Source organism: Pipistrellus kuhlii, unplaced genomic scaffold (genome assembly GCF_014108245.1).
Source record: "Pipistrellus kuhlii isolate mPipKuh1 unplaced genomic scaffold, mPipKuh1.p scaffold_m20_p_66, whole genome shotgun sequence".
NCBI classification, from domain to species: Eukaryota; Metazoa; Chordata; class Mammalia; order Chiroptera; family Vespertilionidae; genus Pipistrellus; species Pipistrellus kuhlii.
In genome coordinates, this window is record NW_023425569.1 from 673,407 (window position 1) to 695,552 (window position 22,146).

The 22,146-nt window shown below is 65.0% G+C and overlaps 2 protein-coding genes across 2 annotated transcripts; one reads left to right on the plus strand and one right to left on the minus strand.

The window, feature by feature from the left end:
- The first annotated feature begins 4,835 nt into the window (after positions 1–4,835).
- Positions 4,836–22,146, plus strand: LIMS2 (LIM zinc finger domain containing 2). The gene is given in 8 exon segments (XM_045575115.1): positions 4,836–4,874; positions 7,709–7,850; positions 8,156–8,276; positions 17,859–17,866; positions 17,869–18,007; positions 20,409–20,544; positions 20,924–20,972; positions 22,010–22,146. Coding segments are annotated over 8 exon segments (756 nt in total). The 3' UTR covers positions 22,132–22,146.
- Positions 10,956–12,251, minus strand: GPR17 (G protein-coupled receptor 17). The gene has a single exon (XM_036420307.2). The coding sequence runs from the start codon at positions 12,128–12,130 to the stop codon at positions 11,111–11,113; it is 1,020 nt and encodes a 339-aa protein (XP_036276200.1). The 5' UTR covers positions 12,131–12,251; the 3' UTR covers positions 10,956–11,110.

Genomic DNA, 22,146 nt, shown 5'->3' on the forward strand with positions numbered 1-22,146 from the left:
TTACATTCACATCATAGGGGCACCAGAAAGAGAATAATCCAAGCAAGGAATAGCTTGGATTATTCTCTTTGAATAATCCTGCTTGAAGAAATAATTTTTGTAACAAGGTGAAGGAAAAGGTCACTCAAGTTCAGGAAGCACAGAGAGTCCGAATCAAGAAGAACCCCCAAAGACCCACACCTTGGCACATCATAATTCAACTGGCAAATATTAAAGACAAAAAGAGAGAATCCTAAAGGCTGCAAAAGAAAGAAAGTTACTTATAAGGGAGCTCCCATCAGACTGTCAGCTGGTTTCTAAATAGAAACACTTCAGGCCAGAAGAGAGTGGCATGAAGTATACAAAGTAATGCAAGATAAAGGACTAACCTTAGACTACTCTATTTAGCAAGGCTATCATGCAAAATCAAAGGTGAAATAAAGAGCTCTGCAGACAGAAAAAAAAAGGGGGGGGGGGGCTAAAAGAGTTTATTACCACAAACCAGCACTGCAAGAAATGCTAAAGGGACTGTTGTAAGAAGAAAAAAATAGAAAGAGAAGAACAATAATAAGAATGGCAACAGCCAAAACCAGTTAGGCTCAATGGATAGAGCATTGGCCTGCGGACTGGGGTGTGTGTGTGTGTGTGTGTGTGTGTGCGCGCGTCCCCAGGTTCGATTCCAGTCATGGGCATGTACCGTGGTTGCCGGCACATCCCCAGTAGGGGGTGTGCCCGAGGCAGCTGATCGATGTCTCTAACTCTCTATCTCTCTCCCTTCCTCTTTGTAAAAAATCAATAAAAAAAAAGAATGGAAACAAATAAGTATCTATCAATAATAACCTTAAAGATAAATAGCATAAGTGCTCCAATAAAAAGACATAGGGTAGCTGAATGAATAAGAAAATATGACTGTCTACAAGAGACTCACATCATAACAAAGAACTCATAGAGAATGAAAGAGAAGGGATGGGAAAAAAGTTCCAGGCAAAATTAAAAAAAAGGTAATGAAGGCCACTTCATGATATTAAAGAGATCGATAGAACAAGAGGCCATAACTCTGGTAAACATATATGCGCCAAATACAGGATAATCCAAATATAAAAAATAAAAAGAAGATTTTAAGGGAGAGACCAACAGCAATACACCAATAGTAGGGGATTTTAACACCTCGAAGATATCACTGGATAAATCTAGAAAATTTTTTTTAAGGAAACTGCAATTCTAAGTGACACACTAGATCAGATGGAATTGACACTTTCTGAATATTTCACTCCTACAATCCCCACAGCACCCTCCTGTCTCCCTACAGTCCCCACAGCACTCTCCTGTCTCCCCCCTACAGTCCCCACAGCACCCTCCTGTCTCCCTACAGTCCCCACAGCACTCTCCTGTCTCCCCCCTACAGTCCCCAGAGCACCCTCCTGTCTCCCTACAGTCCCCACAGCACCCTCCTGTCTCCCTACAGTCCCCACAGCACCCTCCTGTCTCCCTACAGTCCCCACAGCACCCTCCTGTCTTCCTACAGTCCCCACAGCACCCTCCTGTCTCCCCCCTACAGTCCCCACAGCACCCTCCTGTCTCCCTCCTACAGTCCCCACTGCACCCTCCTGTCTCCCCCCTACAGTCCCCACAGCACCCTCCTGTCTCCCCCCTACAGTCCCCACAGCACCCTCCTGTCTCCCTACAGTCCCCAGAGCACCCTCCTGTCTCCCTACAGTCCCCACAGCACCCTCCTGTCTCCCTACAGTCCCCAGAGCACCCTCCTGTCTCCCTACAGTCCCCAGAGCACCCTCCTGTCTCCCTACAGTCCCCACAGCACCCTTCTGTCTCCCTACAGTCCCCACAACACCCTCCTGTCTCCCCCCTACAGTCCCCAGAGCACTCTCCTGTCTCCCCCCTACAGTCCCAGAGCACCCTCCTGTCTCCCTACAGTCCCCACAGCACCCTCCTGTCTCCCTACAGTCCCCACAGCACCCTCCTGTCTCCCTACAGTCCCCACAGCACCCTCCTGTCTCCCTACAGTCCCCACAGCACCCTCCTGTCTTCCTACAGTCCCCACAGCACCCTCCTGTCTCCCTACAGTCCCCACAGCACCCTCCTGTCTCCCTACAGTCCCCACAGCACCCTCCTGTCTCCCTACAGTCCCCACAGCACCCTCCTGTCTTCCTACAGTCCCCACAGCACCCTCCTGTCTCCCCCTACAGTCCCCACAGCACCCTCCTGTCTCCCTCCTACAGTCCCCACTGCACCCTCCTGTCTCCCCCCTACAGTCCCCACAGCACCCTCCTGTCTCCCCCCTACAGTCCCCACAGCACCCTCCTGTCTCCCTACAGTCCCCAGAGCACCCTCCTGTCTCCCTACAGTCCCCACAGCACCCTCCTGTCTCCCTACAGTCCCCAGAGCACCCTCCTGTCTCCCTACAGTCCCCAGAGCACCCTCCTGTCTCCCTACAGTCCCCACAGCACCCTTCTGTCTCCCTACAGTCCCCACAACACCCTCCTGTCTCCCCCCTACAGTCCCCAGAGCACTCTCCTGTCTCCCCCCTACAGTCCCCACAGCACCCTCCTGTCTCCCTACAGTCCCCACAGCACCCTCCTGTCTCCCTACAGTCCCCATAGCACCCTCCTGTCTCCCTACAGTCCCCACAGCACCCTCCTGTCTCCCTACAGTCCCCACAGCACCCTCCTGTCTCCCTACAGTCCCCACAGCACTCTCCTGTCTCCCCCCTACAGTCCCCACAGCACCCTCCTGTCTCCCCCCTACAGTCCCCACAGCACCCTCCTGTCTCCCCCCTACAGTCCCCACAGCACCCTCCTGTCTCCCCCCTACAGTCCCCACTGCACCCTCCTGTCCTCCTCACTCACACTCTCACCTCACTCTCTTGCTCACACTCTCACCCTCCCTTGTTCTTGCGGATCCCCATGTGCAAGATCTCTCTGACTTGCTTCCCCAATTCTCTTTCGATTGAGTGCTATTTATTTTCAAACTATTTGTGTTTTTGCCATCTAAAGTGTAACGCTGGGGTGGCTCAGTGGTTGAGCATCGGCCTCTGAACCAGGAGGCCACGGTTCGATCTTGGTCAGGGCACATGCTTGGGTTGCAGGCTTGATCCCCATTGTGGGGCATGTAGGAGGCAACTGATCAGATTATTTCTCATCATTAATGTTTCTCACTCTCTCTACCTCTTCCTTCCTCTCTGAAATCAATTTTAAAAATGTGTAATAAGGATATCCTTGTAAAAAGGATATAATCAGGCCATTTAAAAATACATATCTTCATTGATTTCAGAGAGGAAGAGAGAAGGGGAGAGAGACAGAAACATCAATGATGAGAGAGAATCATTGATTGGCTGCCTCCTGCACGTCCCACACTGGGGATTGAGCCTGCAAGCCAGGCCTGTGCCCTGACCAGAATCGAACCAGCGACCCCTCAGTTCGAAGGCTGATGCTCTATCCACTGAGCCAAACCAGCAGGGTAGGTCATTTAATCTCTGACTTTCCATTTTTTAAAAGAAAATTTAAAAAATATATATTTTATTGACTTTTTACAGAGAGGAAGAGAGAGGGTTAGAGAGTTAGAAACATCGATGAGAGAGAGTCATTAATCAGCTGCCTCTTGCACAGCCCCAATTGGGGATGTGTCCGCAACCAAGGTACATGCCCTTGACCAGAATCAAACCTGGGACCTTTCAGTCCTCAGGCTGACGTTCTATCCACTGAGCCAATCTGGTTTCAGCTAATCTCTGACTTTCCATTCGAGAAGTAAACTCACATTTAATATAATGATAAGATTCCAGGGTTTACATCTGCTATTTGTTCTTTTTAAAAATGTCATATCTTTTTTGTTTCTCAATTCCTATACCATTTTCTTCTTTTGTGTTAAATTATTTCATTATGCAGCTGTCTTTAAATTAGATGCAGAAAAAGGCTTACAAAACAAAACTACATTTATATTAATACTGTCTTTTGTATTTATTTGTGTAATTTACTATACTGTATAAATGTAAAATTTACTTTGCTGATCTTCATTTCTTTTCTTTTTATATATATATATTTATTAATTTTTTACAGAGAGGAAGGGAGATAGAGAGCTAGAAACGTCGATGAGAGAGAAACATCGACCAGCTGCCTCCTGCACACCCCCCCACTGGGGATGTGCCCACAACCAACGTACATGCCCCTGACCGGAATCGAACCCCGGACCTTTCAGTCCGCAGACCGACGCTCTACCACTGAGCCAAACCGGTTTCGGCTGATCTTCATTTCTTCATGTGGATTCAGTTATTGTCTACTGTCTTTTCATTTCATCCTGAAGGACTCTCTTTAGTATTTCTTTTCAACTCCAGAATTTCTATTTGGTTCCATTTTATTATTTCTATCTATTAATGTTCTCCACTTGGGCTTCACGGGGACAGTTTCTGCTGCGAGCTCTTTTTCTCTGTATATCGGCCACACTGTCTGTTTCTTTGCTGAGAACTGGACATTGCAAACACTGTGAAGCGGGGACTCTGGCAATCAGATCCGCACCACCCAGAGCTTATGCCGTGTGTTGCTGGCGTGTTCAGTGGTCTTTCTGAGCTAGTCTCCTAGTCTGTCTGTGCTGGCGCCCGAGTCTGGGCTCAGTTGTGGAGTGGTCAGCCGGTGGCCAGCTGCCACCTTGCAGCGTCAGCGGTCAGCTCCGCCCCGCACAACCCGGGCGTCGCGGCCAGGCTTCCCGCGCACACAGCCCCGCGTCTCCGTGGCTTTCTGGATTCCCAGCGGTGCCAGCTCTTTTCAGAACCTAAGCACAGCTCACTTCTCTTCCCTGTGAGTGTTCGGTCAGCTGGTTATTGTCCGGCGCTGCCTGTTGCCGGGACGATGCTGCCATGGTGCCACAGGCGGTACCAGGGCGCGTGGGTGAGGCGGAGGGAGGACCAGGCTTCCCGGGGCCCGCAGGCCGGGCAGGGGAAGCTGCACTCTCTTTGGGGACGAAGCTTTGGGAGAGCTCTGGCTCTGTCTGCTCCCTCATCCCTGGTGTCAACGGAAGGTCCCTGTCCCCAATTCAATGCCAACTGGGAGGCGGTACGAGAGAGACTATTCAGTGGAAACGGCTCCGTTGTGAAGCAGCTGGCGTGGAACGGAGACAGAGGGAGGTCGGCTGACAGAACGCACAGCCCATTCCTGACGGGCCCATTTTTATGCAAATGAAGAATTCAAATTTGTACAGTTTGGTCCAAAAAGCACTGTCCTGCTTGACTGGCTCATCCGTGCTGTGGTCGGAGGGGGCGGCTGTGGTCCAGGAGGGCTCCCGGGCGGCCAGGCTCTTCCCGGGCATGTGCCCCGGGCAGGGCCCTCCTCCGCAGGAAGGCCGTGGCCGGCCCTTCTCCCGCAGGCGGAACCTGGGGCTGTGGACTGTTGTTCCCAAGGCCGCCGCGGAGTTAGGGTTCAGGGACTGGGCGGCCGAACGCTCCGCTCGGATCTCGGTGCTGCTCTGGCTCTGACTCCGTGCGGACCCCGTGCGCTCCTCAGGGGAAGGGGAAGCCCGCCCCCGGCGCCTGCCGGCCTCCGCCCCCGGGACCGCGGCCTTGGACCGCCTGGACCCCGGAGGCTGGGCCGCTGGAGTCCGGGTGGGATTTGTGGCCTCGGGGTCGCAGGAAAGGGAAGGAAGCTCAATGGTTGCTGCCTGGCTCGCCCGGGTCAGTCAGGCTTTGCCCTCCTCCGCATGTGCGGGGCCCTGCCTGGCCAGGGACCCGGCCCGGCGCTCCTGGGACCCCGGCCAGCCTCGCCTCCACGCGCTGCCCCTCCGGGGACATGCCCGCTGCCCCTTGGAGGCCAGGATGAGGTGTGAGTGGGCGGTCCCGTCCGTCTGGCGGTGGCTGCCCGGGCCGGGCCGCTGCCCGCCCCAGGCTGTCCCTGCGCCCCGGCCCCGCCGCTGCCCGCCCCAGGCTGTCCCTGCGCCCCGGCCCCGCCGCTGCCCGCCCCAGGCTGTCCCTGCGCCCCGGCCCCGCCGCTGCCCGCCCCAGGCTGTCCCTGCGCCCCGGCCCCGCCGCTGCCCGCCCCAGGCTGTCCCTGCGCCCCGGCCCGGCCGCTGCCCGCCCCAGGCTGTCCCGCCGCCTTCCGGGCTCCGTGTGGGGCGGGAGGCCGGTCCGAGGCGCTGGAAACAGGCTCCTGTGCGTCCTGCGGAGATTCTGAGACCGGCGCTGCCACCTCCGGCGGCGGAGGGCGTGGTTGGGGAGGCGGGCGCGGGGGAAGGAGCCGCTGAGTCAGCCGTGTGGGCTCAGGTCTGGACTCTGCGGCCGCTGGGTAAGGGACAAGGCACCGAGCCTCTCTGCGCCCGCCCGGGGTAATGGGGCTGGGGACGCCCTGAGCCTGCGCACCGACCCCCAGACAAGGCTCAGCGGCAGGCGGACGGAGCGGGGACCCGCTGTCTCCCCGCCGGAGCCTGGCCCAGGCCGCTGGACCGCACCCTCTGGGACTGCCCGGGGCTGCGGGCGGAGGCAGGAGCGTGGCCCGCGGGCCTTTCCGCACCGGGAAACGGGGTGCGGGCAGCCTGTGTGGGGGCGGGCGCGGGGGTGCAGGCGGAGGAGGCTGGGGGTGTAGGAGGAGGCTGGGGGTACAGGTGGAGGCTGGGGGTACAGGTGGAGGCTGGGGGTGCAGGCAGAGGAGGCGGGGCTGCAGGTGGAGGAGGCTGGGGGTGCAGGCGGAGGAGGCTGGGGGTACAGGTGGAGGCTGGGGGTGCAGGCGGAGGAGGCGGGGTTGCAGGCGGAGGAGGCTGGGGGTGCAGGCGGAGGAGGCTGGGGGTGCAGGCGGAGGAGGCTGGAGGTGCAGTACGAGGCTGGGGGTGCAGGCAGTGGAGGCTGGGGGTGCAGGCGGAGGAGGCTGGGGGTGCAGGCGGAGGAGGCTGGGGGTGCAGGCGGAGGAGGCTGGGGGTGCAGGCGGAGGAGGCTGGGGGTGCAGGCGGAGGCTGGGGATACAGGCGGTGGAGGTTGGCTTTTGGGGTAACCCAGATGCAGGGGAAGGTGGCTAGACTGGCAGCCTTGCTCACACGCACATTGTTAAATTTTCAGTAATCTTGCAGGTTGGTTGTTAGAGTGATTAAAAGTTAAATTATGTAAATGCACAATGAGAAAAATTTTATTAAAAACAGGCAAAAAAACCCTTAAAACCCACCACTTCCTATTTTATTACATTTCCTGTCACCTGTGCCTTTGAAGCTGTGTCCGGGCACCTGTGTGCCGCGCTGTGAGGTCTGCTGGCGCCGCCCGGCCAGGCCGGTCAGCACGGCCGAGGCCGCCCGCAGCCACGGAGCCGCAGAGCGCCGGGCTGTGGGGACGGCGGGCCGCCGGGAGCAGAGCCCGGCGCACAGCACGGGCTCAGGAACGTTCACCCAGAGTGTTTCTGCCTCTGGGCGTCGCTGGCTGCCTGCTGTAGTCGCAGCCGTGAGACACTCCTTTCTGAGAACGGGAGACCAGGGCCAGGAGAGAGCAAGGCCCGCTTCGGCCCTGCGGGTCTGTGCCAGGTGCGGGGGCCCAGACAGGAGGTGGAGGCTGGAGCCTGGGGCCTGTGCCTGGGGCTCTCCCCGGCCCCCCTTCTGTGCCCCCTCCCTGGCCTTCTGTGCCTCTAGGAAATGCACGTCTCACACGGAGAGAAAGGGCAGGGGCAAGTGACACGTGCAGCCCACACCCGCCCAGTGCTCCCAGCCTGCGGCCCGTCCCTCCGCACTTCCTGCAGGCTGTGCCCTGGGAGGGTAGCAGAGTGGGTGCCTGTCTGACCAGACAGAGCCGCCGTGCAGACCAGATGACGCTGGCTCTGCTGCCCATTTGCAGTTTGAAGGCCGGAAGTACTGCGAGCACAACTTCCAGATGCTGTTTGCTCCGTGCTATGGCTCCTGTGGTACGTAAGGGTGGTGGCGGGCCGGTGGGCCAGGGTCCCCGTGAGGCCGGGGCCCCGTGAGGCCAGGTCCCGTGTGGGTCCCGTGTGGCCAGGTCCCGTGTGGGTCCCATGTGGCTAGGTCCTATGTGGCCAGGGTCCCCGTGTGGCCAGGTCTGGAGCTCTCCCGTGCCTGTTTCTCTGAGCACCAGCCTTCAGGCCCCTCAGGCAGCTCCCGGGGCTGCACCGGGCCTGGGGCCGTGTGGACTGGGCTTGGGGCTGGGCGGAGGGAGGGCCCGGCCCTGGCCAGCAGGGACCTCCTCTTTCAGGCGAGTCCATCCTTGGCCGCGTCATCAAGGCCATGAACAACAGCTGGCACCCAGGCTGCTTCTGCTGCCGGCTGTGCGGAGCGGAGCTGGCCCACCTGGGCTTCGTGAAGAACACCGGCAAGTGAGCGGGTGGCGAAGGAGGTGCCGAGCGGGAGCTGGCAGCCCTCAGGAGTGAGTCAGGTGACACCAGCCTCCGCCTCCCACCTGCCCCGGCTGGGCTCTGGAGAGAGCAGGCCGGCTGTCACTCTTTTTAAAAAAAGATATATTTTATAGATTTTTTACAGAGAGGAAGGGAGAGGGATTGAGAGTTAGAAACATTGATGAGAGAGAATCATCAATCAGCTGCCTCTCGCACACCTCCTACTGGGGATGTGCCCTTGACTGGAATCGAACCCGGGACTTTTCAGTCCGCAGGCCGACGCTCTATCCACTGAGCCAAACTGGTGTCGGCCGGGCTGTCACTCTTAAGTTCGTACGCCTCCTGGGCTCCGCCAGGCCTCCTTGCACCTAACTCCAGGCTCTCAGAGAGGGGCCCTCCACTTCCCCCTCCGCCCACTGTCTCCACCCACCCACTCAGGTGGCCTCCCTCCTGCTCCCTGAGGGGCCAGGCCCTGGGGCACCTGGCTGCCCAGCATCTGTGCCCTGCAGCCTGGCCATGTCTCTGCTCACCCTGTGCCCTGTTGAGAAGGCTGGAGGCTTCAGTAGCTCTCCTCCCTCCCCCCTTCCCCCCTCCCTCCTCCCTCCCTCCCTCCTCCTTCCCTCCTTCCCTCCCTTCCCCCTTCCCCCCTCCCTCCCTCCTCCCTCCCTCCCTCCTCCTTCCCTCCTTCCCTCCCTCCTCCTTCCCTCCTTCCCTCCCGCCCCCCTCCCCCCCGCCCTCCCTCCTCCCTCCGCCCTCCCTCCTCCCGCCCTAAGGCTGGGTGGCCCCAAGGCCCAAAGCGCCCTCCGCAGCCCTCCCCATCTGCTCCATGGCCTCAGCCCCCTCGGGGCCCATGGCCCCCAGCGCCACCCTGGGAGGCTGCCGGCCTCGGGGGCTCTGCCTAGGCCTCTTTCCTGCTGAAATGCCTTCTCTGTGGCCACGCACTCGGGTCTTCTCCAGGGGCTCCCCTCCTGCTGGCGCCTGGGGCTCCGCACTGGGCCCTCCGGTCTGTGTGCCCTCCCACTGTCCTCCTGTGGCCTTGGCCCGGCCACTGCGCCTCCGCTCGGTCTGTGCACAGGCACCCCCTCCGCTCGGTCTGTGCACAGGCGCCCCCTCCGCTCGGTCTGTGCACAGGCACCCCCTCCGCTCGGTCTGTGCACAGGCACCCCAGTGCAGCCCCCCCCCCCCCCCACACACACACACACTGAACCCGCTCAGGGCAGAGCCGCCTGCGCGCTGCCCCCTCCACACACCCCGGTCCCGGCTCCCACCGCTCTGACAGCGCCCTGCCCTCTGCTCTGCTAGCGAGCTCAGCGCTGCCGCCCTCACAGCCTGTCCACCGGGCTCGGGCGCTCGGCAGGAGCCTGGCCGGGCCCCTGCTGGGTGTGCCCCCTCTGGGTGTGTGCCCGCTGCCGGGTGTGCCCGCTGTGGGTGTGCCCCCTGCCGGGTGTGTGCCCGCCCCTGGGTGTGCCCGCTGCCAGGTGTGCCCGCTGCCGGGTGTGCCCGCTGCCAGGTGTGCCCGCTGCCGGGGGTGTGCCCGCTGCCGGGGGTGTGCCCTCCCCTGGGTGTGCCCGCTGCCGGGTGTGCCCGCTGCCAGGTGTGCCCCCTGCCGGGTGTGCGCCCGCTGCCAGTGTATGCCCGCCCCTGGGTGTGCCCGCTGCCAGGTGTGCCCGCTGCCGGGGGTGTGCCCGCTGCCGGGTGTGCCCCCTGTGGGTGTGCCCGCTGCCGGGTGTGCCCGCTGTGGGTGTGCCCCCTGCCGGGTGTGTGCCCGCCCCTGGGTGTGCCCGCTGCCAGGTGTGCCCACTGCCGGGGGTGTGCCCGCTGCCGGGTGTGCCCGCTGCCGGGTGTGCCCGCTGTGGGTGTGCCCCCTGCCGGGTGTGCCCCCTGTGGGTGTGCCCGCTGCCGGGTGTGCCCGCTGTGGGTGTGCCCCCTGCCGGGTGTGCCCGCTGTGGGTGTGCCCCCTGCCGGGTGTGCCTGAGCACGTCCTGCCCCCTCCCAAGACACAGGCGCAGGCCGGCGCACGCCTCCTCAGAGAGCCCGCAGGAGAGGGAAGGTGCTCTGGCGATGGGCGCACTCTGAGGGCGCAGAGCTCGGGTTGGGGGCGCGCTCTGCGGGAGTCCAGAGCGCGGCCGCCCCGCTGCCCCTTCGCCCCAGTGCCGTCCTGGGGTTGGAGAGAAGTCTGGGAGCGCCTAACCAACACACGGAGACCTGCCGCAGGCCGTGTCTAGTCGATGGTGGGACGCCGCGGAGCTGCTCAGCCTGGCCGGTGGCAGTGGCGCGGAGGAGCCCGCAGGCCGATGGCGGAGGCCAGCTCCCCGCCGAGGGCTCCGCAGGCCTGACCACACTCCCGCTGGTCTGCGCGGCCAGGACTCCGTGGGCAGCTGTGAGAAGCGGGGGTGGCAGTGCCCCGCTCCGAGCGGCTCCGGCAGCAGGAGGGGCAGGGGCAGGCCATGCTCTGGAGGTGCCGGCGGCTCCGGCTCCGGAACCCAGGGCACCTGGCAAAGGCGCCAAGGGAACGCCAGCACCTGCGCATCACGGGAAGTACTGCGCCCCCCCCCCCCCCCCCCCATGCCCGGGCCTCCCTGCCGAGCCGCTGTGTCCGAGGGGAAGGAGCCGGAGCGCCGGCAGCACCCAGGAAAGCGGGCCTCCTGCCCTCCTGCTGCGGTGACCACTGAGACCCCGGCGCAGGGCCAGGCCACAGGGCAGCCTGCAGACGGTGCTCCCTTTTCAGGGGTTTGTGCGTGGGGGAGACAGGACCACGAACTGGCCCCTGGGGGATGAGGTCTGACCTGGTGGGGCGGGCGTGTGGCTGGGGAAGCTCACAGCTCGGACCTGGCGCTCACCGAGCTCTCGGTGGTCCTCCCTCCCAGGCTAGGGGGCCGCCCCGAGGGCCGGGGGCCGCCGAGCAGGCTGCACAGGGTGCTGCGGAACTTCTCGGCCACGAAGAAGTACACGACGGGGTCCAGGGCCCCGTTGAGGCTGGTGAGGCAGGAGGTGAGCCGGTTGCCCAGGGCCAGGGCGCGCCGGGCGGCGCAGGAGGGGCTGCGGTGGCGGCGCAACACGTAGACGGCCCGGTGCGCGTGGTAGGGCAGGAAGCACACCAGGAAGATGGCCAGCACCAGCGCGATGGTGCGCACCGCCCGGCCCCGGAGGCGCGCGTCCACGCGGGGGCCCCGCCGCAGGCTGCGCAGGATCAGCAGGTAGCAGGTCACCGTGGTGACGAAGGGGAAGGCGAAGGCCACGGCCAGCGACACGAGCGCGTGGGGCGAGGCCTTCTCCCGGTACAGCTGCAGGCAGACCACCGCGCGGCCGGAGCGCACGGTCTGCGGGCTCAGCAGCAGCGGGGCCATGGCCACGGCCACCACCGCCCACAGGAAGGCGCAGGCCAGGTGCGCGTAGCGCGGCCGGCGGAGCTTGAGGGACCGGACGGGGTGCACGATGGCCAGGAAGCGGTCGGCGCTGATGCAGGTGAGGAAGTAGATGCTGGCGTACATGTTGAGGTAGAAGAGGAAGCCGGCGAGGCGGCAGGGCACCTCCCCGAAGGGCCAGTGGCTCCCGGAGAAGTGGTAGACCAGGCGCGCGGGCAGCGCCAGCACGGCGGCCAGGTCGGCCAGGGCCAGGTGCAGCAGGAACACGTCGGCCGGGGTGCCTGCCCGGCGGTCCCGGAGGAAGAGCCACAGGGCCAGGGCGTTGCCCAGGAACGCCAGGAGGAAGTCCAGGAGGTAGAAGGAGGCCAAGAGCACATTCTCCAGCCGCGTCTCCCGGCCGCACGGGTCCGCCGCTGCCAGGGAGCGGTTGGCGGCCAGCCCGGAGGCGCCCTCGAGGCCGAGGCCGGTCATGCTGGGCTGGAGGCAGAGCCCGGAGCCTGAGGACGGAGGAAGGGTCGGTAGAGCGCGGCCTGGGGTGGGGCCGGGACAGACCCGCCCAGCCCGCCGTGCACGGCCGGTTCCCAGACGCACACAGAGCCAGCCCCGCGCTGCCTGCTGCGGACGCACCGCTGTGTGAAGGCTCTGCGCCAGGGTGTGTGTGTGTGTGTGTGTGTGTGGGGGGTGGACTCCATGGTCTCAGACCTCGCAGTCAGCCCCGGGGGAGGCGGGAAGGGCCCTCAGGGTGCTGTCTGAGGCAGGGTGGTACGTGGGCCTGAGCCCCTTCCTGGGGGAGCCTAGGTGCCCTGCTAGCACTCAGCTCCGCAGGGCCTGAGGCCGCACGCCCCCAGGGCGGGTGCAGTGTGGCCCCTGCCGCAGCCAGGCGCTGCCAGAGGAGGGCCACTGGCCACAGGTGCTCCCAGGACCCAAGAGGCCGGGCGGGAGCACCCGCCTGCCGCACCCACATGGAGGCCAGGGCCGGGCCTGGCGAGCCAGGTTCTCCCCACAGACAGGTGACATGCACTTGTTTTGATACCGGGCTGCTCTGGAGACCCAAAAGGCGGGTACGTCCCCCCAAACACCGGACCCTCCAGGCCTGGAGGGGGAGGTGCAGCAGGAGAGGGTGGCCTCCTGGCCCTGCTGCTCCAGTCCTGGGTGCCCACGGCTCTCCGGAGGCTCCCGGGGTGGGGAGGGGGCTGGGCAGGAGAGGGCTGTGCCAGGAGAAGCACCTGATGAGGGAACGGTCCAGGTTCTGGGTGCTGGCTCAGAGGGCTTTCCTCATGGGCCTCAGCACACTGAGCTCCTGCCTCACGGACAGGGGACAGGCTGGGCCCTGCCCGTGTGCCCCTGGGCCACTGAGGGAGCAGGGGGAGGGCCCAGGGGATGGGAGGGAGCAGGGGGAGGGCCCAGGGGATGGGAGGGAGCAGGGGGAGGGCCCGGGGGATAGGAGGGAGCAGGGTGGGTCCAGGGATGGGAGGGAGCAGGGGGAGGGCCCAGAGGATTGGAGGGAGCAGAGGGGGCCCAGGGAATGTTAGGGAGAAGGGGGAGGACCCAGGTGATGGGAGGGAGTAGGGGGGAGGGCCCAGGGGATGAGAGGGAGTAGGGAGGAGGGCCCAGGGGATGGGAGGGAGCTGGGGAAGGGTCCAGGGGATGGGAGGGAGCAGGGGGGAGGGCCCAGGGGATGGGAGGGAATAGGGCGTGTCCAGGGGATGGGAGGAGCATCAGGGAGCAGTGGCTGCTGATTGCTTTAAGCAGGCGTCTTCAAACTACGGCCCGCGGGCCACATGCGGCCCGCAGAGGAGTCTGATCCGGCCCGCCAGGTTTTTTGGGCAGTGAGCGCAGCCGAGGTGTTACAGTAGGAATTAGTAGTTCATATAGTCCGGCCCTCCAGCTCTCTGAGGGACCGTGATCTGGCCCCCACTTTAAAAAGTTTGAGGACGCCTGCTAAGGGATGGAGGGAGTGGACATCTAATTACATCACACTGCAGGCCCAGTGCACAGAAATTCATGCACGATGGGGTCCCCTTAGCCCAGCCTGCACCCTCTCCAATCCGGACCCCTTGGAGGATGTTCGCCTTCCATATTAGGCCTGATCCTGGATGGGGCCTAAACTGGCCGTCAGACCTCTCGCTTCCTATTCTGGACCACTGGCTTCTAATCACTCACCTGCCTGTCTGCCTGGTTGCCCTTAACTGCCCCACCCCCTCTGCTGGCCTGTTAGCCCCTCACTGCCCCACTGGCCAGCCTGGTCATCTCTTACTGGCCCCCCCTCCTGACAGCCTGGTCACCCCAGCAGCCTGCTTGTTCAGTTGTTTGGTTATCCCTTACTAACCCCCCTGCTGGCCTGGTCATAGGCAGCCATCTTTTTTTGGGGGGGAGGGGGCGTGATGGCTAATTTGCATATTACCTCTTTATTATATAGGATTTTTTTTTAATTTTTGAAGGGACCCATGATTTTTCCCCACCCAAATGGTCCCCTCTGGCTCCAGAGAATTGCAGGATGCCTGAAATTAGCATTTGGAGGCGGTTTTCCTGCTGTTTCCAAGTGTGTGTGACCTGTGCGTATGGAGAGAGGGGCGGAGGGGTGGGGCCTGGGAAGAGGCTGGGCCTTTGGAGCCCAGGGATGAGGGAGGGCTGCTGAGGGCCAGCTGGGCGCCTCCCTCCAGGCCCCGCCTGCAGCCTTCCCTGCAGACTGTGCTGCTGACTGGCGGCTGCCAGGGGTGCAGAGGCAGGCCTCAGGGACCCATTTTGCAGAGTAGGAATCAGCCTGAGTCTGCGAACCTGCCAGGGTCACTGGGCTGGGCGATAGCCTGGGAGCTGGAGGCCAGCTCACAGGGACACCCAGCACCCGGGCCGTGCTCTGGACGGCCCGCAGCCCGAGGCCGGCTGTCCGCCTGGCCCCAGGGCCAGTGACAAGCTTGGGGGGTCCATACAACGCGAAATGCAGGGCCCTTGTTCAGAAAGGAGGAGCTTCGGGTGGTGACCGCAGAGCTCCTCCGAGCGTGGGCCCTGGTCCCACCACCGCTCTGCTACTCGCTGGAGCCGCCTCCCTGCCAGGGCTGAGCCGCTCCAGGCGAGACTCAGTTCCAATGCTGTCAGCTGGTTCCCTGTCCCGCCCGCCAGGGGTGTGGTAGGGTTTCCCAGGACGGTCTGCATTCCGCTCTCCCTGCCCTGCTCAGGGGAGGCCCAGGGCCCGGAGTGCGGGCCGTGGGGAGGTGAGTGACCGGCGGGGCCATTAGGAGGCTCAGTGCGCTGGCAGGCGGGCCGCGCTCCGCCCTGCGGCTGCCGCGCTGGCTCAGCCCGGCAGGTGAGGGCTGGGCGGCCGGCAGCTCCCCTGGAGCAGGTCCTGTGGGCAGGGACTCTGCAGCCGCTCTGGTGAGGGTGTCTTCATAGGGAGGAGCATGCAGAGCACCTCCGGGCAGGCCACGCCGCCCTCCGCCCTCCGCCCTCCCCCTTACCTCTCGCAGGTGCAGCCGGAAGGAAGGCTGTGTGAGCTCCTGCAGCGGCCGGGCGGAGCAGCTATTTAAGGAGAGGAGGGGAGGCGGCGGCCCCCGCTCTCAGGCCGCTCACCAAGGGTCCCTTGTGGTGCCGGCCCGCTGGGCGGCTGAGTGCCCCCGCGCCCGCGCCCGCGCCCAGCTGGGCCGGCACCACAGAGGCCGAGTGTGCGGGCCTGGGAGTGCTGCGGGCGGGCGGGGGCTGCTGGGACGGACAGGCACACTAGCCATTTCAGAAGGGGACAATCTCCCACCACTGGCTGCCATGGCAACTGGCTCAGGCTCCCAAGCCTGCACAGGAGACAGTGAGGGGCTGGTGAGTGGGGAGGGAGAGGCTGGGGTGTCTGTCTGCTGGATGACGGATCTTTTCAGGACACCGATGTGGGGCCCTGTGTCCTCCGATAATCGCTCCCTTTGGGCACAGCCACGGCCTTTATCCCGCCGGCCAGCTGCGGCCTCATAATGGCGCTGTCTGCACCTCGCCCCTCCCGGAGGCTGCCCACCGCCCCGGCCCCCAAGCCCTACTGGGCGTTCGCTGCTCCGAGACCCTCACACAGAGGCTGTTCCTCCATCTTTCCAAAAATGATGTGTCCGGTGGCATGGGCCCCAAGCTGCCATTTTGAATTTCAAAACTTTTAAATACTTTAGTTAAAATGTGAAACATGTTTGTGGCCACCTTGTGGAGAAGCTGCCTTGAACTTGTTCTGCCTTGGCCTGCTGGCCGCGTGGGGGTGGCTGCCCTGCAGACCTAGCGGCTCAGGAGGAGGAGCTGGCCAGGAAGTGGGGCTCCATCTTCCTTCGCGGGAGGAATCCTCGCAGTCGCCTGCCTTCAGGTCTGCAGGGGGCATCTGGGTTCTGTCGGAGAGCTGGGCCCCTCGAGTCTGCCTGCTGGTGCCGGAGGGCGCCTGGCAGCGGCTCATTGGCTGGGGATGAGGGTGTCGGCTGCTGCCTGGCAGGCCATTTCTGTGGTCGGGTGACTGCCCACAGAGACGAGGTCACTGCAACAGGACTGGGGGAGTTGTGCCAGTTCCCGTAGCTTTGAGGAAAGGCTGCCCCACGTGGGTTGAGTGTGATGACAAGAGGCCCCCAGGCACTGTGTGGGCAGCGGGGAATGGCCTCCCTCAGGCTGCTATGGCAGGGCCCCGGGCCGGGGGGCGGACAGCCCCCTGGGCTTCAGGGATCTGGGGACTGAAAAGGGGAATCCGAGTCACAGAGCTGAAGGCCGAGGCCTTGGATGGACAGGGCGCCAGGGTCGCAGCTCCCAGCCCGGGTCTTGCCGTGCCGTCCGAGAGCAATGCCCACCTTCTCCTGTGCCACCACCCTCGTCCTCCTCACCCGGGGCAGCGTGGCTGGGAGCCTCTGAGCACGCGGCCGCGGGCACCCACTCGAGCCCCTTGCCATTCCCACCACCGGGGCGGGCAGAGGCCAGTGCTGCACAGCATGGAGCCCAGGCCCAGAGGGAGCAGGCCTGCCTGGGCCCCACGGGCCTGGAGCGTGAGGGGCAGCCCTCCATCGCCAGGGGAACCGGGATCGAGTGGATCGGGGAGTGTGCCCCGGGCATTTGCAGATGGAGGCCGGCGGGGAAGGAGTGTGCCTGGGGACCTGGCACCCAAGGCCAGGGCAGCACCCTGCTGGGTGATGCCGTGGCGCCACAGCCACTGCCCAGGGCAGGGGCAGCACCAACCGGGGCCTCACGGAGGAGCCTGTGGGACAGGCCCCGGTTGGTGCCTCTGCTGGCCCGCACTCCCCTTTGCACACACACAGCCTGCAGACAGCTCCCCTTTGCACACATACAGCCTGCAGATGGCTCCTCTGTACACACAGCCTGCAGACGGCTCCCCTTTGCACACACACAGCCTGCAGATGGCTCCCCTTTGCACACACACAGCCTAAACACAGCCTGCAGAGGGCTCCCCTTTGCACACACAGCCTGCAGACGGCTCCCCTTTGCACACACACAGCCTAAACACAGCCTGCAGAGGGCTCCCCTTTGCACACACAGCCTGCAGAGGGCTCCCCTTTGCACACACACAGCCTAAACACAGCCTGCAGAGGGCTCCCCTTTGCACACACAGCCTGCAGAGGGCTCCCCTTTGCACACACACAGCCTGCAGAGGGCTCCCCTTTGCACACACAGCCTGCAGAGGGCTCCCCTTTGCACACACAGCCTGCAGACGGCTCCCCTTTGCACACACAGCCTGCAGACGGCTCCCCTTTGCACACACACAGCCTAAACACAGCCTGCAGAGGGCTCCCCTTTGCACACACAGCCTGCAGATGGCTCCCCTTTGCACACAGCCTGCACACAGCCTGCAGACAGCTCCCCTTTGCACACACAGCCTGCAGACGGCTCCCCTTTGCACACACAGCCTGCAGAGGGCTCCCCTTTGCACACACAGCCTGCAGATGCAGTCCCCGGGCGAGCCCAGGGAGAGGCGGCCCTCTCAGCCTCCTGGCCGCCCTGCTGGACCTGCCGTGGTGGCTGCCACTGGCCATGTGACCACTCATGCCTGTTGGGAGGCATTTGAAAAATAAAACTAATTTCTTAGCAAAAGTCAGGGAAATGTCTACTCTGGTCCACACAACGTCTTGGGCTCGGTGGACGGAGAGAAGAGCTCAGTTGGCTGCTCTGTCCTGGACGTGGGAAGGGGCGGAGCAGGGGGCGCCGGCCTCTGTGCCGGGCCGTCTCAGTGCCTGCACTTCCACAGGCACCTGTGCCGCCCTGCCACAGCTGGGAGAAGGCCCAGGGCCTGGGCAAGCACGTCTGCCAGCCGTGCCACCTGGTCAGCGAGGAGCCGCCCCTCCTGTTCAGGAGTGACCCCTGCCAGCCCGACCACTTCAGCTGCACCCACTGCAGGTACCAGGGAGGGCAGGGCGGGCGGGGAGGTGCCGGGGCGGGAGGCTCTTCAGGGGCTGGCCCCAAAGGGGCTGACACGGGGCTCCGAGGAGGGGCAGGGTGAGGAGGGTGCTGCTGGTGGGGAGGTGGAGAGGGAAGAGGGGCTGTGAGCCAGCCTGTCTGGTGCCAGGTCAGCGCCATCTGCACATGCTGTGCCCAGACCAGAAGCCCGCAGCCCCTGCCCTGGTCCTGCTCCCTGGGCTGACACTGCTGGGGCTCACACAGGGCCCTGCAGGCCGGGGGTCAGGGGCTCAGAGGGGGGGCAGGGGATGGGGATGGGGGCTCACAGAGGGGGGCAGGGGATGGGGGCTCACAGAGGGGGGCAGGGGATGGGGGCTCACAGAGGGGGCAGGGGATGGGGATGGGGGATGGGGATGGGGGCTCATAGAGGGGGGCAGGGGATGGGGGCTCATAGAGGGGGGCAGGGGATGGGGATGGGGGCTCACAGAGGGGCCCTGCAGGCCGGGGGTCAGGGGCTCACAGGGGGGGCAGGGGATGGGGATGGGGGCTCACAGAGGGGGCAGGGGATGGGGGCTCACAGAGGGGGGCAGGGGATGGGGGCTCATAGAGGGGGGCAGGGGATGGGGGCTCATAGAGGGGGGCAGGGGATGGGGATGGGGGCTCATAGAGGGGGGCAGGGGATGGGGGCTCACAGAGGGGGGCAGGGTGGATGGGGGGGATGGGGCGTAGGGGATGGGGTGTTAATAGAGGGGGGCAGGGTGGGGATGGGGATGGGGGGCTCATATGAGGGGGCCAGGAGGGGATGGGATGGGGGCTTCATAGAGGGGGCAGGGGATGGGGGCTCATCGGAGGGGGCAGGGGATGGGAATTTTGGGGGGCTCACAGAGGGGGCAGGGATGGGATGGGGGCTCACAGAGGGCACTGGTGGGATGGGGCTGGGGGCTGGGGCTGGGGGCTCACACAGGGGCTGGGGGATGGGGCTGGTGGTGGTGGGCCTGCCCGGGCTGAGCCCCCAGGGCAGGTGCAGCTGCTGGAGGAGCCCGCGGCTCCGGGTGGGGCAGAGCGGCCTGGCCCACCCAGGGCCTGTGGCCCGGAGCCGCGGGCTGTGCGGGTCCCTGTCCGGGCGTTGGGCCGGGGGTCTCCTGGCCCGGGGTCCCCGGAGGGAGCAGCCCCGGACCTGTGACCCCGCAAGGGCTCCGCCCCCGTCACCGCCCCGTCACCGCCCCCCGTCACCGCCCCGTCACCGCCCCCGTCACCGCCCCGTCACCGCCCCCCGTCACCGCCCCCGTCACCGCCCGTCTCGTCCGCCCCCCCGTACCGCCCCGAACCGCCCCGTCACCCCACCCGTCACCGCCCCCGTCACCGCCCCCTTCATCGCCCCCCCCGTCACCGCCCCCGACCACCGCCCCCCGACACCGGCCCCCCGTCACGCGCCCCCCGTCACCGCCCCCCGTCACCGCCCCGTCACCGCCCCGTCACCGCCCCCCGTCATCGCCCCGTCACCGCCCCGTTCCAGCTCCCCGTCACCGCCCCGGACACCGCCCCCCGTCACGCGCCCGTCACCGCCCCCCGTCACCGCCCCGTCACCGCCCCCCCGTTCACCGCCCCCCCCCGTCACCGCCCCTGTCACCGCCCCGTCACCGCCCCGTCACCGCCCCGTCACCGCCCCCGTCACCGCCCCCGTCACCGCCCCGTCACCGCCCCCCCCGTCACTGCCCCCGTCACCGCCCCGTCACCGCCTCCCCGTTCACCGCCCCGTCACCGCCCCCTCCCCCCCGTCACCGCCCCGTCACCGCCCCCGTCACCGCCCCCGTCACCGCCCCCCCCCCCGCACCGCCCCGTCACCGCCCCCGTCACCGCCCCGTTCCGACCGCCCCCCCCGTCACCGCCCCGTCACCGCCCCCCCCCCGTCACCGCCCCCGTCACCGCCCCCGTCACCGCCCCCCGCACCGCCCCGTCACCGCCCCCCCGTCACCGCCCCCCCCGTCACCGCCCCGTCACCGCCCCCCGTCACCGCCCCCCCGTCACCGCCCCCCGTCACCGCCCCGTCACCGCCCCGTCACCGCCCCCGTCACCGCCCCGTCACCGCCCCCCCCGTCACCGCCCCGTCACCCCCCCCCCCCGTCACCGCCCCCCGTCACCGCCCCCGTCACCGCCCCCCGTCACCGCCCCCCGTCACCGCCCCCGTCACCGCCCCCCGTCACCGCCCCCCATCACCGCCCCGTCACCGCCCCGGTCACCGCCCCCGTCACCGCGCCCCCCCGTCACCACCCCCCTGTCACCGCCCCCCCGTCACCGCCCCCCCCGTCACCGCCCCTCCATCACCGCCCCGTCACCGCCCCGTCACCGCCCCGTCACCGCCCCCGTCACCGCCCCCCCCTGTTCACCGCCCCGTCCACCGCCCCGTCACCGCCCCGGTCACCGCCCCGTCACAGCCCCCGCAGCACTCAGTGTGCGCCCAGTGCGCGAAGCAGTTCCTGGGCCACCAGCACTACGAGAGGAAGGGCCTGGCCTACTGCGCGCTCCACTACGGCCAGGTGAGGGCGGCACCATCCACACGCCCGGGCCCTGCCCTCCCTGCCCTCCCTCCCCTCCGCCCCCTCCCCTCCCTTTTCCTCCCTTCACTGTCCTCCCCTCCGCCCCCCCCTCTCCCCTCCCCTTCCCTTCCCTTCTCCTCTCCTCCCCTCCTTTCCCCTCCCGCTCTCCGGAAGGCCGAGGGGCAGAGGGGCACTGGGGTGCCCCCCGGGGCAGCTCTGACGGCCAGGGGTTGCCCCTGGTGGCTTCCTCGGGCGGAGGCTGTATCCTGGCAGGAGGCCGAGGCCAGGTGGAGGCTGAGCACTCTGGGGGCGAGGGGCGGGGGGCACAGCATCCCTGACCCCGGGTCGCCGCCCGTGTCTGACCTCTGCCTGGCTGCAGCTCTTCGGTGATGTCTGCTACCGCTGCAGCCACGTGATTGAGGGCAACGGTTAGCGCTCAGATGCGGCCCGGGGCCGGGGCGCAGACCGGGCCCAGCAGCTAAGCCGGGTTGGTGCGGCCAGGCCCGGAGCCAGCGGCTGCCAGGCTGGGGAGCGGCCAGGACCCGGCGTGGCAGGGGCCCGGAACAGCAGGGTCTGGTGCGGCCAGCCGGAGCACGCGGTGCCAGGCTGGGAGCGGCCAGGCCCGGAGTGGCCGGGCCCGGAACAGCCGGGTCTGGTGCGGCCAGGCCCGGAGAGCGGCTACCAGGCTGGGAGTGGCCAGGCCCAGAGCAGCACGGGTCGGGTGCGACCAGGCCCGGAGTAGCAGCTGCCAGGCTGAGAGTGACCAGGCCTGGAGCGGCCGGGCCCGAAGCAGCCGGATCAGGTGCGGCCCAGGCCCGGAGTAGCAGCTGCCAAGTCCAGAGCAACTAGGTCGGGGGCGGCAGTGGCCAGACCCGGAGCAGCTGGTTGTGGAACAGACCAGAGCAACAGAGGCCAGGCCCGGAGCAGCCAGGCCCGGAACAGTTCGCTCCTCGCCTGCCCCCGCCCCACGGCTGCCTCTCAGACATGGCTGGAAACTTTGCGAGAACTTGAGGGTCTGCTGAATCAAGTGATGAAGGCTTAGATCTGATGTGTTGAGTTAGTATAGCGCTGGGGTGTTGATCTCTGAGTGCCTTGGGTGGGGCCTGGATGAGGTTGGTTGACCTATTTGGAAATTGTCTTTGTGTGAAGTGTATCATTGGGCATGTGGAGGTATTATTGATATGAGAAAATGCTAAGTAACTGATTTACTATCTGAAAAGGCATTTACTATTGGGGAAAAGGAGGGAGGAAGAGACCCTGAACATAAACTGTGCACCTATGGATGAGGACAATGGGGAGGGGAGGGCGGCGGAGGGTGGGGTGGGAGCCTGGTGGAGGGGGGAAGAAATGAGGAACCTTTGTAATAATATGAACAATAAAGATTGATTTTTTTTTAAAAAAGGCCTCTGCCACGTGCCCCCGTCCCCCCACCCCGTTCCTCTGGGTGCGCCCTCTGCCCTCACAGTGCTGTCAGCCCTCAACAAAGCCTGGTGTGCCAGCTGCTCCTGCTCCGCCTGCCACAGCAAGCTCACCCTCAAGTACGTGCTGTGGCCAGTGGGTGCCCTGGGCGGCCCCGACTCTCCTTAGGCCTCCCCTGGGCAC

Bases quoted from the DNA above. Each gene is read 5' to 3' on its own strand.
- GPR17 (XM_036420307.2), bottom strand. From the start codon at position 12,130: ATGACCGGCCTCGGCCTCGAGGGCGCCTCCGGGCTGGCCGCCAACCGC.